Raw genomic sequence first — 14,149 nt, 5'->3', positions numbered from 1 at the left:
TTATTTGATTACCTAGGACTGTATTTTTAGTTTATGATTATTTGATTACTAAAGATAAGCAAATATTTAATGATTATGTGATTATATTGGCAAAAAAATGGTGATTATGTGATTACTAGGACCCCCCCCATGAGGGGCCTCAACTATGGTTATCAGATTATAACATAAATGTAAATCAGTAATTTTGACAATCTACTAATTGATAAATTACAACAACACAAGACGTTGAAATCTATCCTTGGGGTCAAAAGACAGTCATCACATATGAGAATAAGTGCCGGATTCCGTCTCTGGGATCATTTCTTCTGGACTGGATTCTTTAAAAGAATGTTATAAGCCCACTAATATAAACTAATTAACAGGTCCATTTATATATGTTTTACGTATTGACTGACGGAAAGTCCTTAACGGGCTTATATTTCAAAAATATGTATGTATGTAAAAAGTGTGAGTTTGAAAATTATATTAACTCGATTTTTCTTTTTTTGAAATTGATATTGACTCGCACTATTTTTAGTAATATATGGAGTCAATTTCATTTCTAAAAATCATGATTAACGTCGAGTCCAAATGCCAAGTTAAAATAGTGAAAATTACAAAATATATAATTGGAAAATATGTGACTAAATAAATTAATGAGAAATAAGGAAATAATCTATTAATTTATACAGAGACATATAATACCAGAGACATGCATATAAAATGGTTCTGATTTATATAAATATTATATGTTTTTTTTTCTACAGACAATTTAGTTTTCTGTGCTTTTTATTACGCATGCCGAGCAATAGTTCTATAGTGATACATTCTGGTTTCGTGACTGTTTACGACAATTTGAAAACAGTATTGGTGTATTTGATAATGATGTCACCAGATTGATTCATAAATGGGTCATTCGTTTACCTGTTTAAACAATTACCTGTGTAGATCACGTGACCAAATAAGCGACATTTTGAACCAAAGTGTGTTTACCTGTGGCACGAAAAAGGAAATAGCTTGAGATTGAAAGTTACTGAATTTGATGTGATCGAAAAGTTTATTAGAAATGATAAATGTGTTAACTACCGTCGTTCTTTCGTCAATATTTTGCTCAGGTTAGTTTTTCAAATACATTTTTCAAATTCCTGAAACAGCGTGACGATACCAAAAGTGTCCAAATTAAGAACAAAACAGAAGAGATCTCTCTCACCCAAAAGTCCTATCCATATGGTTTATAACCTAAATCTGTGATCAGTAGATATATCTATAAATATATATATGTTTCTGTTTGGACCAATAAAATATTCATGTAATTAATCCTCTGTTATGTAACAACTAGTCACGAATTAATATGCCATTATAAATAATGTTTTATATGGATGTATCAAGTAATTAAAGGCATATTTTCTCATTTTTTTTTTGGGGGGGGGGGGGGGGGAATTCATTTCGAGTACACAATTTGATCTTCTAATAGATTCTAATTAACTGTCTATTATCAGTTACTTTGTCCGTCTTTTTGTTTTGTTTGGTTATATTCAGTTTCATGAGAAAACCGATGTTTTTTTATCGAATAATCAGGATAAAAGGTTGAATTTGGAATAGGAAATATTAAGAAAACCAGAAAAAATTTAGTAAGTGTTAAATAAATGTTGGATATTGTTTTTATGTTTCTACTTTTACCACTAAGTGACCACCATCACTTAGGTTGACTATCCTGTCATTGTTTGGTGTGCGCTTGCTGCTGCACATACTTCACAAGTCCAAAATGATTTATACAGAAATGAAAAATGTGTGCTGTACTCACCATATATGCATGTACATTGTGCAAATAAAAACATGGGACTTGAAATTTAATGTGTATGTAGTAGTCTCAAAAATGAGTCGGGACTTTCTGCAGCATTTACCTGAGGCAGATGATGGAAGTTTTTAATGACCTCGACTGGCTATACAATCTCTTATGGTCATTGATTAGAAGGACTTTTCCTGTTGCAGGTCTTGCAAGATGGTATTTGAAAAGAGTGGACATTTCAATATGTCTTGATATAAATCTGTCTGGTGGAATCAATTTGGTCGCCAGCATCAATCTTTACCCTCATTCGAAACTTTGTAAAAGAGGTTTACAGGTAGTCAAGCGGTCTTTCTTCTCTTCTCTTCTGTTGGTCATCGTAGTTTTTGTAGCATATACGTTACATAATGTTTCATACATATTATTTACTACCCTTGAGGTAGAGAAATTTTAAGAACTCAAAGTACTGCCTGTGCAATAAAAATATACATGCCATAACATGTTTAACCCCTCTGCATTATTTAAGTATGTGCCTGTCCCAAGTCAGGAGCCTGTAATTCAGTGGTTGTCGTTCGTTTATGTGTTACATATTTGTTTTTCATTTATTTTTTTATATAAATAAGGCCGTTAGTTTTCTCGTTTGAATTGTATTACATTGTCTTATCGGGGCTTTTATAGCTGACTATGCGGTATGGGCTTTGCTCATTGTTGAAGGCCGTACGGTGACCTATAGTTGTTAATGTCTGTGTCATTTTGGTCTCTTGTGGACAGTTGTCTCATTGTCAATCATACCACATCTTCTTTTTTTTTTTTTATACATGATGACATTAATGTACTTAATTAGATCATACCATTGATTTATATTTTTCAGTTTTTGCTGCAAGACCAGAAATAGTAGATGATATTTTACCAGAGGTTAAAAAACAAGGTCAAACAGCATACCTGAATTGTTCTGTCATAAATTTACAGTCTCCTGCACAGGTACAAATATATATATATAATCTCCTAGCAAGAGGACAAAACTTATCACTAAAATAAAAATGGGGTTTCTGTTTAGATGCTGATCTTTGTTTTGGTCAGTTGGTAGACAAATAACTAAAAAACGAAGCTTTTACAAGGTTACAACAACTGTGAAAACTGTCTGTCCTTTTGTCATGTTTGTAGTGCTTGTTTAAAATGACAAAAATATAAAGGAAGGACATTCTGATGTAGGTTTGGTATTGCAATACATGTATTTTTTAGTTCTTTACTATACAGGTTGTATTTATCTCAATGTTCAAGACATTGACCTGTAATCGTCTTTGTCCTTTGGTCATTCATGAATACTAATTATCTTATTTGCAATCATTTTATGTAACCACATTTCCTTATTCAATATAAAAATGAGGAGATGTGGTATGATTGCAAATTTAAACGAGACAGCCTTTAACAATGAGAAAAATACATACTGTATGAATGAATGTAAAAGGCCCCACTATTAGAAATATGAAACAATTGAATTGAGAAAGCTAACTTTAGCCGAATTTATAAAGAAACAATTTATGAAGAACAGAAATATCATGACATGAACCAACCACTGAACAACAGTTAGGCTCTTGACAAGCATACATTGTAACCAGCCTAATCTGACACCTGAGTATTCAAACAACCTGCTTTAACGGACACATGCAATCATCCTAATCTGACACCTGAGTATTCAAACAACCTGCTTTAACGGACACATGCAATCATCCTAATCTGACACCTGAGTATTCAAACAACCTGCTTTAACGGACACATGCAATCATCCTAATCTGACACCTGAGTATTCAAACAACCTGCTTTAACGGACACATGCAATCATCCTAACCGGACACCTGAGTATTCAAACAATCTGCTTTAACGGACACATGCAATCATCCTAATCTGACACCTGAGTATTCAAACAACCTGCTTTAACAGACACATGCAATCATCCTAATCTGACACCTGAGTATTCAAACAACCTGCTTTAACGGACACATGCAATCATCCTAATCTGACACCTGAGTATTCAAACAACCTGCTTTAACAATCATCCTAATCTGACACCTGAGTATTCAAACAACCTGCTTTAACAGACACATGCAATCAGCCTATTATAAGGGCCTAAATATTATTGTTGGAGAGATTGATCATTTAATTTAAAACTACTGAATAATTTTGATATTGACATTAAAATGCATTTTAATTGATTTTACCTTATGTTTTAAAAGTATTGCTTTATGTTTTAACAGTTACAATGGATTAAAAAGACCACACCAACTGGTGACCCTTTACACATTTCCTCAGATGAAACTGTTCGTATTAACGATTTTGTTGAAGGCAGAAGGAAATATGATGTGGTGAAATACGGAAATACCAATCGTTTAATGTACCAACTGATTGTCCGATCATTAACAGAGACAGATGCAGGGAATTATACATGTCAGATCTATCTACCAAATCAGAATTACAAAGAGTGGCCACAAAAGTTGGGTGTTTTAACTGTGCAAAGTAAGCTATTACAAGTGTTCAAGGTTTATCATGACATTGTTTGACATAATTTAACACATGTAGTGATACATTATGACATACACACATACACTTTGTAGACTAATCAATTGTAATTTTTTTTGTCAGTTATGTTATACATGTACCGGTAATGTATGAAGATGTGGTGCAGGTATGATTGGCAATGAGACAACTGTATAATAGAGTCCAATTGAAGTAAATTCAATGTTTTTATAATAGAAAAATAATAGAAAATAGTCTAGGGAGAATGTTGAATATATTTTCCAGTTGCTCCTACTATAAAAGCTGATAGTGCTGCCAGTATAACTGTACAGGAAAATCAAAATATCACGCTGACATGTGAAGCTAATGGTAATCCTGCACCGAATATTACATGGAAAAGAGGAGATGGATTCCCCCTCCCTAATGGTGGATTCCAGCAAAGGGTAAGGCAAAATAAAAACATGATTGCTTCTCAAGCCAACTGCTTTTACTTTTATCCATTTGTATGTCCATCTGTCCATTCATACCTCCCAAAATTAGTTTCTGTTTGCCTCAACCAAATGTTATGAAACTTATACACAATGTTCATTACCACATAACACAGGTCAAGTTTGAATTTTGGGGCATCACCTTTACCATTCTAGAGTTATGTCCCTTTACAAATGGAAAATTGCTGGATTTTTTTTGTTTCTGTTCTCTTACTCTTGTATTATATGAAACTTATACACAATGCTCATTACTACAAAGCACAGATCAAGTTTGAATTTTTGTGGCATCACGTTAACTATTCTAGAGTTATGCCCCTTTACAAATGGAAAAAATGCCGAATTTTCATTTCTGTTCTCCAAATGTAACTTGCTTCACCCAAATGTTATGAAACTTGTACACAATGCGTTACCACAAATAAAGATAGAGTTTGAATATTAGTGGCGTCACTTTTACAGTTCAAGAGTTATGCCCCTTTTCAAAAGGAGAAATTGCTCAATTTTTGTTTCTGTTCTCTAACTTTAGTTTCTTTAGTTTGCCTCAACCAAATACAATGTATTGTGAAACTTATACACAATGCTTATTACCACAAAACACAAATCAAGTATGAATTTTGGTAGCATCATTTTGTAGGTAAAGATTGCATGAAATGCAATCAAAACTGTATGATATTGACTTGATGTTAAATCTTCCAACTCTGAAGGCTTATCACTACCTTTTTGATAGACAAAATTTAATGCATGGATCATAAAATTCTATATAGCCTATCTGAACTTTTCCAGAAATTTATCAATTTAATATATGCTCAGATGTTCTAGTCATAAAATAATGTTATACTTGTCAAGAGAATAACATAACTTTTGCAATCTGTTCTGAAAATATGAATGATGTCATTGTTAAAGTCATCTTATAGAAATGGACTTATCTTCCTTTGTCCAAAATTAAAGTTGAATTAGCTACAAAAAACAATGCTTTATACATATTTAATTTTACTTCCCACTGATAAATTATAAGCGAAAGCCCCAATGGGTGACTAAATGATTTATTTAGGGGGGAGGATTTAAAATGAATAACTTGGCCTTGTAAAAACTTTGCACAAAACGGTATGATAATGAGTATTCTGCAACACAAAGAGCAGGATATACCAATGTGTACAACATTGCAAATAAATTTTTGTAAGAAACGAATGAAAATAGATGACCAATCTAGAAACTGTTAATGAATGCATCAAACTAACATTATAAATGTATTACAGGGTGGTGTTTACAAGGTTTACCAAATCAATGCCACAGATCGTGGACAGTTTATTTGTATTGCTGATAACAATGTTAAACCACCAGCATCTTATACAGTACAGCTTGAAGTCAGGTTTGCTCCCTACTGTACGGCTGTTCAGGATACCGTAGGTCAAGCACAAAATCGGAGGTTTCATGCAAAGTTGGAGTGCTTAGTAGCAGGTAAGCTTTTAGAAGTTAATCTACTGTAACTCTTCATTTGACTAATTTTAATAGTAGGGAAAATTATTTATTTTAAGTTTTCTTTTGAGAGACCAGAAACCCGAAGTTGACAATTATCTCCCTTATTTCAGTCAAAAATATAAAGAAACATTAATTTATGGAATCAGTATGAAGAAACCTATGCTTGGACACCAAAAGTAAACAGAAAGTAACTTCTCATCAATAATTTATAAAATTGATGACGAAAGACCTTGTTTTCTGAACAATTGTTTTTTATTCCACAGCGACAATTTAATTACAACCATTAAAGGAAGGTTGGGATTGACTTTGTGGGTCCCAACAGTTTAGGTATTACATGTAAGGGCCAAAAAGGGGCACAAATAAGCATTTTTCTTGATTTTCGCACAATAACTTTAGTATAAATAAATAGAAATCTATGAAATTTCAACAAAAGGATTATGACCACAAAAGGAAGGTTGGGATTGATTTTGGGAGTTTTGGTCCCAAAAGTTTAGGAATTATGGGCAAAAAGGGTCAAACTTTGTTTGATTTTGTGAAAAATTGAATTATCATGGTTCTTTAATATGCTGAATCTAACTATGGATTTAGATTCTAAATTTTTGGTCCCGTTTTCAAATGGGTATACATTAAGGTCCAAAGGGTCCAAAATTAAACTTAGTTTGATTTGAACAAAAAATGAATTCTTGGGGTTCCTTGATATGCTGAATCTAAACATGTTCTTAGATTTTTTATTATGGGCCCAGTTTTCAAGTTGGTCTAGATCGGGGTTTTTGGATATTTGACCATAATAGGTAATTGTCCAACTTAATTTTTTTGATTTCTTAGACCACATTCATTCTGTGTCAACTATTTAATCACAATCCAAATTCTGAGCTGTATCAAGCTTGAATTTTGTGTACATACTATCCTCAACTGTTCAGGGTTCAACCTCTACGGTCGTATCAAGCTGTGCCCTGTAGAGCATCTGGTTGATTTTTAATTGAATTTCTACATATTGTGATCAGGTATTTGAAGGATAATATGTAATTATGATTAATGTATGTGTATTTTTGTTATACTCAGCTAATCCTAGATCAGAAGTTATATGGTATAAAGAAAACAAAGCAACACAAGAAAAAGAACAAATTCAGGACAATGACAAATACAAATTAGAACAACAAGATGATCAGAGATTGAAAGCTGATGAAAAATGGTACACTCTTGAAATAAAAAATGTACAAGGAAATGATTATGGAGATTATTATTGTACAGGGAAAAATGAACACGGAGAAAATCAAGCTAAATTTCAACTTTTTGGTATGTATATTATATGTATCATAAGCTGTCATGTTGTCATAGTTCTGCTCTAGGTCATTACCTAGGAAATATTGAGTGTGTGTGCTGTGTGCATCATAGATATTTGTTATGCATAATATTAAATATGAAAATAGTGTAGAGGACAAAAGTCAATTTGTTTTGGTGATGTTTGTCAATGAGTTGTTGTTGTTGTCACCATTTTACATACAGGGTAAGGGTAACATGACTATCTATGTCGTTGCTGTCACCATTTACATACAGGGTAAGGGTAACATGACTATCTATGTTGTTGTTGTCACCATTTACATACAGGGTAAGGGTAACATGACTATCTATGTTGTTGTTGCCACCATTTACATACATGGTAAGGGTAACATGACTATCTATGTTGTTGTTGTCACCATGTACATACAGGGTAAGGGTAACATGACTATCTATGTTGTTGTTGTCACCATTTACATACATGGTAAGGGTAACATGACTATCTATGTTGTTGTTGTCACCATGTACATACAGGGTGAGGGTAATATGACTATCTATGTTGTTGTTGTCACCATTTACATACAGGGTAAGGTAACATGACTATCTATGTTGTTGTTGCCACCATTTTACATACATGGTAAGGGTAACATGACTATCTATGTTGTTGTTGCCACCATTTACATACAGGGGTAAGGGTAACATGACTATCTATGTTGTTGTTGTCACCATTTACATACAGGGTAAGGGTAACATGACTATCTATGTTGTTGTTGCCACCATTTACATACATGGTGAGGGTAATATGACTATCTATGTTGTTGTTGTCACCATTTACATACAGGGTAAGGGTAATATGACTATCTATGTTATGTTTACAAAGGCTGTTTGAAATCTGTCTTTTTTTTTATAATCGTTAGAAGTCTTCATATTTTTTGTGTAAGAAACTTATAACTAGCCCATGATGACGACAAATTGTATCTCTATTGATCTATTCATTTAATTTGAATTAACTTTATATAAAGAGGAGCACACATCTTGCAAATTTTGATGTGTCACATTTATTTATTTGATATTAAAATTATTTTGATACAGCTTTGAACTTGTTTTTAAATTTACATTATAGAAACTATGGAATGTCAAGGACAGAACTGTCCATCTGTTGGAGCAGGGAAGGCACCATCAACTTACCAAGTTTCCATGGTTACATTTATGATTGGACTCATCATTAGCTTCAGTATCAATAAGTGCTTACAAAGGTGAAATTTTGTTGGAGACATACTTCATTAAACATTCCATGTAAAAATGGAAAAAAAACCCAAGTGTGATAATAACCCAATGTTAAAAAGCAATTTAATTTTCTTGTAAATAATAACATTGAAGTATATTTACACATGTATATATTCATCAAGTTTGTGCCATATATTATTTTTGCAGTTATCTCCTTTGATTATTGATTAATCTATAAAGAACCAGTACTATTTTTGACAACATAATAAAAAAAGCCCAAAATTTATGAAAGATATTTGTAAAACACCTCTGGTAAAATTTGACTCTTTCTTTCAGACTTCATGAACACGATAAAATAAGTATTTTTGGGGTTTTTTCTCACTATGTAAAGTAATGCCCATTTGCACTTGCTGCAGTAGTTTCCATTTCTTTAAAATAGGAGTTTTTAATTGGCTGCCATATTAAAATACAAACTGGCAGATGTTTATTATTTGACTAACCAAATTAGCACATCATAAGTACAAGCTGATGGAAGATTTGAATGAATTAAACCAAACTTCTATGTCATTTGGTCTATGGTTGAGAGTTGTCTCATTGGCAATCATACCACATCTTCTTATTTTCATATTAAACAAATGAAAACAATATTTGTTAGTCTACAGTCTATAAAACAAGATTTATGAAAAAATGTTTACTCATTACTCTCTAAAATGGTTACCAAGGGAAATAACTTTAAATTACAACAATAATGAAAGGGTATCTATTATCTTGTTTATGGATGTTTATGTTGACTTGAAATTAAAACTCGCATTAATACAAAAAGTGGGAAAATATATATAGATCTTTGTTCTTATTTTAAGATATAAATGCATTTGATACACAAACTGTTGAAAACAGAAGCTCCATGTTGCTCCTAAGAAATTTATTAAAATCAATGAAATTTTTTTGCAAAAAAAAAGGAAGAAATAACAAAAATTAAGGCATACTATTGTGATGCAATGGTTCTAAAAAAATCTGAGATGTTTAACATATTGTCAATGAAATTTTTCTATCCTTAAATATTTAAAAAAAAAAAAACTGCATAATATGTATGAAAATGTTTTATGTTCATAATTTAATGAATTACATTTGTACTACATTTTATTGATTAATTTGTTATCATATACATTTTTATACTTTTCATGTAATATTTTTGTATATTTGTATACTATGTAATATATGTACAGATTTACTGTAATCATTTTATATTTATTATTATGTATTTGTAATTATTGTGAAGACACAAACTTCTGAAATAATTTTTTGAATCTCTAAGCTCTACTTGTTCTATCAGTCTTACATATATATATATATTTGAATTTTGAAATTAATGTATTTGTGTCTTTTTCATGTGTTACTTTTTATCAATTTACTTAACGCATAATATACAGTTTTCCAATTGAGATTTGTTTATTAAAAGACCCTTTATCCTGTATCTCTACATGTTTTAATGAAATATTACCTGACATGATTTGAAATATCCTTTATTTTGAGGGGAAATAATATTCAAAAGAAAGACTAAATACCTCATATATAGTTGATAAAAAGTTTGCTCACCCTGTATCTTGTTATATGATAATTGTGTTTATTTCAAGTTACCCTTATTGAGTATCAATTCCACTAGGTCAGTTATGTATAAAGTGTAGGTTAGATGTCGTTGTAATATATATAGTCGACTCTGGTAATGTTGAATCACTTGGGAGTAGACAATCATTGTACTATATACAGTCAACTCTCGTAATATTGAATCACTTTGAACCAAAGAAACAAATTTGAATCAAGCAAAAATTAGATTTATAAAGTATTAAATATGTATACTTATTACTTTTTGGTCCAAAACACTCTGTTCGAGTTACCAGAATTTTTTTCTTAAATGTGTTTGTAATACACTTGATTGACTATATCCCTTATCTGTTTTTGTTTTTAACTGATCATTTCTAACAACTCATGTTCTTGTGCAACTTGCGTCATATACTTGATGAACAGGTCGGCATTTGTTTTGTGCACCTTTTTACCTTTCTGAATGCTATAATGTTTCTGGTACTATTCAAGAGGGAAAAATCCTATTTGAGCAATATTTACTTAGGTGAGATTAGGTTAAAATTTAAAAATTAAGAAATTAAATTGATACTTTAAGCTGGTAGAGTATCAATTAAGGATAAAGATAAGCTAAAAATATTGATAGGTCATGGACCTCCTTTTCGAGATATTTGAGATTTAAAATATGTTGGGAAAAGGCTGACTCGGACTTTTACCTTATATTTGCATAGGTATTATTTGGGTCTCAAATAAAAGAAAGAAAATCAAGAATCTTCTAAAATTTTGGCAAACACCTTTCATGATCTATTCATTCTTATATGAAAAAATAAATGGGTGTTATGGGGGAAAATATTTTACATTGAATTGTATGGAAAAACACCAAGGGGGTCCGAACATTTAACACCAATTCCAAAACCTCACCTAAGTACATCCTTAAAGAGAAAGTGAGGTTTTGAAAATGATTTCATTAGGTAGAATATTTGTAAATATTATTGATTTTTGGAGTTTCCAACATAAATAGGGACTTTGCATGATTTCTTTTCAGAAAAGAAGTGAGAATTACATACATGTTAAAACTCACAACATCTATGAAAATGTGTTTGTTGTTACAAAAAAACTTGAACATAAACTTGTGATCAAGATTTTCACATTTAAATTTTCTTTGTTAATCAATTAGAAGATGGGAAATTAAATTTCTCATAAATTTTGATTTTAAAGTGTATTCAAGAAGTCTAGCAGATACCCAGATTCATGAATATTTATTTAGAAGAAATTTATTGATACATGAAAGAGAGTATTTCTGCTTTCTTTAATTTTGTTTTTGTTTACTTCATTCAATGTTATACTCTTTCACAATTATACTCAAGGAGTGAAAGAACTGCATATGGTTTGAACCTGAATACAAGGGATACATAATTTATAATGAACAATTTTATGGTCAGAATTTAGGATTTTACATGAATTTTATGATTTGGATTGTATTTCATATTCCTTAAACAAAAGGAGATGTTGTATAATAAATCATTTTGGCATTGTCTGACAAAGAAATAGACGGCTAGAATCTTACTTTTAGATTTAATTATTTTACCAATTCTTTACTGTCAATCAATGACACAATGAATATTAGAATAGTGAAAATACATTTACTTTTGACATTTTTTTTTCACACACTATGAATACCTGCTAACCTTATAACTAAATGAATTCAAGAAGCACTGTTGATGGCATTTAATGATACATGTATTTGCGTTATTTTTAAGCAGTTTCTTCTAATTAGAGATATTTTTTGTTGTTTTTAATTGTTCTAATTTTAGTATTTTTGTAATCAATTGGAATAAGTTGAAATAGAGTTGTATTGTACAAACCAGGTTTACAATTAGGTATTGTAGATATAATCTTTTGTGCTATTGATGATTAATGATGACATTACAAATCTGACAGTAACCTATTGTTGCCATAAATTATATCTATGCATCTTGCACATCTGAATCAAAGGCAAATGTTATTTATTTAAAAAAAAATTCAGTTTATTTAAAAAAAAAAGTTGTGATTGCTTTGTTTCAGGAAACTTACCTTTCAATAAATTTGAACTATTATTTATCTCAATCTTATTAAGGATGCTTTGTTTAAAAAGTATCTCAGATTTTTCTAAAGAATCCTAGTTTCAAACTTTGTACCTAAATACCTTTGTGTTTTGATTATCAGTAAGAATATTTTTCATATTAATCTCACCACTATTTGACATAGCCAGGACTGTCAATAAAGGAGGAAAAAAAACAACATTCTGTAAACCAACTTATTTTCGCGGATACTTTATTTCGCGCCTTTTAAAATTCGCGATTTTCTTATTTACTTGATGTAGATTAATAACGAATTACTTATTCGCGACGATTTATATTCACGTTATTTTTCTCCTCGCGAAAGTCGTGAAAAATAAATCGCTCGCGAAAATAAGTTGGTTTACAGTATCTTGTAACATCCATAATGGTATAAAACTATGAAATTGTGATTTCTAAAAATACTGGTTGATTAATTGAAATTAACTGAAAGCATGAACTGTCTGAAATTAAAATACTAAACATTTTAGGTTTTACTTTTCTATAGATATTAAGTAAAGCAGGTTCATTTGAACGTCTACTTTATTCTAGAATACTCATTTTCTGAGATTTAGTTATATCAGTCAATTCTCAGTTAGACTATTTAGAATTTATGAATGAGATTGTTTCAATTTATATAAAATTGGTTAATACTATGAAATAAAATTTGTATAATTTGAATTGTGTTGTTTATCACTTCAAAATGGATACTCTGATATAAAAAAAGTAATTGAATGCAAAAGGGATGAAAAGGAAATAAGTATATATAAGCGAATGTACAGGTAAAATTGACATGTTCACCTACATACCCTCTAAGAAGACCATTTAATAAACAAGGATCTCTAGTAAAAAAGTCCTTAGCCAGAATAAATATCCACTTTGATAGATAAAATCGACCACTTTGATAGATAAAATCAACCCATCAACTTGAGGGTAAGTTTGTATTGCATCTGCTACCAGGCAAGATTATTGTACATAAATATAGGAAGATGTGGTGTGAGTGCCAATGAGACAACTCTCCATCCAAATAACAATTATAAAAGTAAACCATTATAAGCCAATATACGGCCTTCAACACAGAGCCTTCGCTCACACCAAACAAAAAGCTATAAAGGGCCCGAAATTACTAGTGTAAAACCATTCAAACGGGTAAACCAACGGTCTAATCTATATATAAAACGAGAAACGAGAAACACGTATAATTACATAAACAAACGACAATTACTGTACATCAGATTCAGGTGCAATCATTTGCAGCGGGATTAAACGTTTTAATGGTACCAAACCTTTTCCCTTTTTCTGAAACAATAGCATAACATCACAACATAGAAAACAACACGATAAAATATCAATTGGAAGGCTTAACTCAATCAAAAAACGTAAATGAACACACTATGAACGAATAAATTAGATCTGTGATACCTGTATGTATAATCTCTCTTCCCCAAGCCTGCTCCACTCAACACGGACACTTCTGCATTTCTATGAGATAAGAAAAGTACTGGAATGGCTCACTTCTTGTTAGAAAAAGTAAATACACCAATACAACGAACTCTAATGATAATTCAAAATGGAAATTCTCTTATCAAATAGCAAAACCAAAAGATCAAACACATCAAACGAATGGAAAAAACCCTCATATTCCTGAATTTGTACAGCCATTTCCTTATGTAGGAAAATGGTGGATTAAACCTGGCTTTATAGCTAGCTATACACCTCTCACTTGT

General features: G+C 31.0%; 1 protein-coding gene across 1 annotated transcript; it reads left to right on the top strand.

Moving 5' to 3' along the window:
- The first annotated feature begins 923 nt into the window (after positions 1–923).
- On the top strand, positions 924–11,870 carry LOC139508593 (lachesin-like). The gene is made up of 7 exons (XM_071295982.1): positions 924–1,094; positions 2,637–2,746; positions 4,021–4,279; positions 4,565–4,722; positions 6,021–6,222; positions 7,306–7,539; positions 8,645–11,870. The coding sequence occupies exons 1-7, from the start codon at positions 1,046–1,048 to the stop codon at positions 8,779–8,781; spliced, it is 1,149 nt and encodes a 382-aa protein (XP_071152083.1). The 5' UTR covers positions 924–1,045; the 3' UTR covers positions 8,782–11,870.
- Positions 11,871–14,149: the final 2,279 nt, after the last annotated feature.

This window comes from Mytilus edulis, unplaced genomic scaffold (genome assembly GCF_963676685.1).
Source record: "Mytilus edulis unplaced genomic scaffold, xbMytEdul2.2 SCAFFOLD_591, whole genome shotgun sequence".
NCBI classification, from domain to species: domain Eukaryota; kingdom Metazoa; phylum Mollusca; class Bivalvia; order Mytilida; family Mytilidae; genus Mytilus; species Mytilus edulis.
Note: the sequence above shows the minus strand (reverse complement) of the source record. Positions and strands in the feature narration are given on the sequence as shown.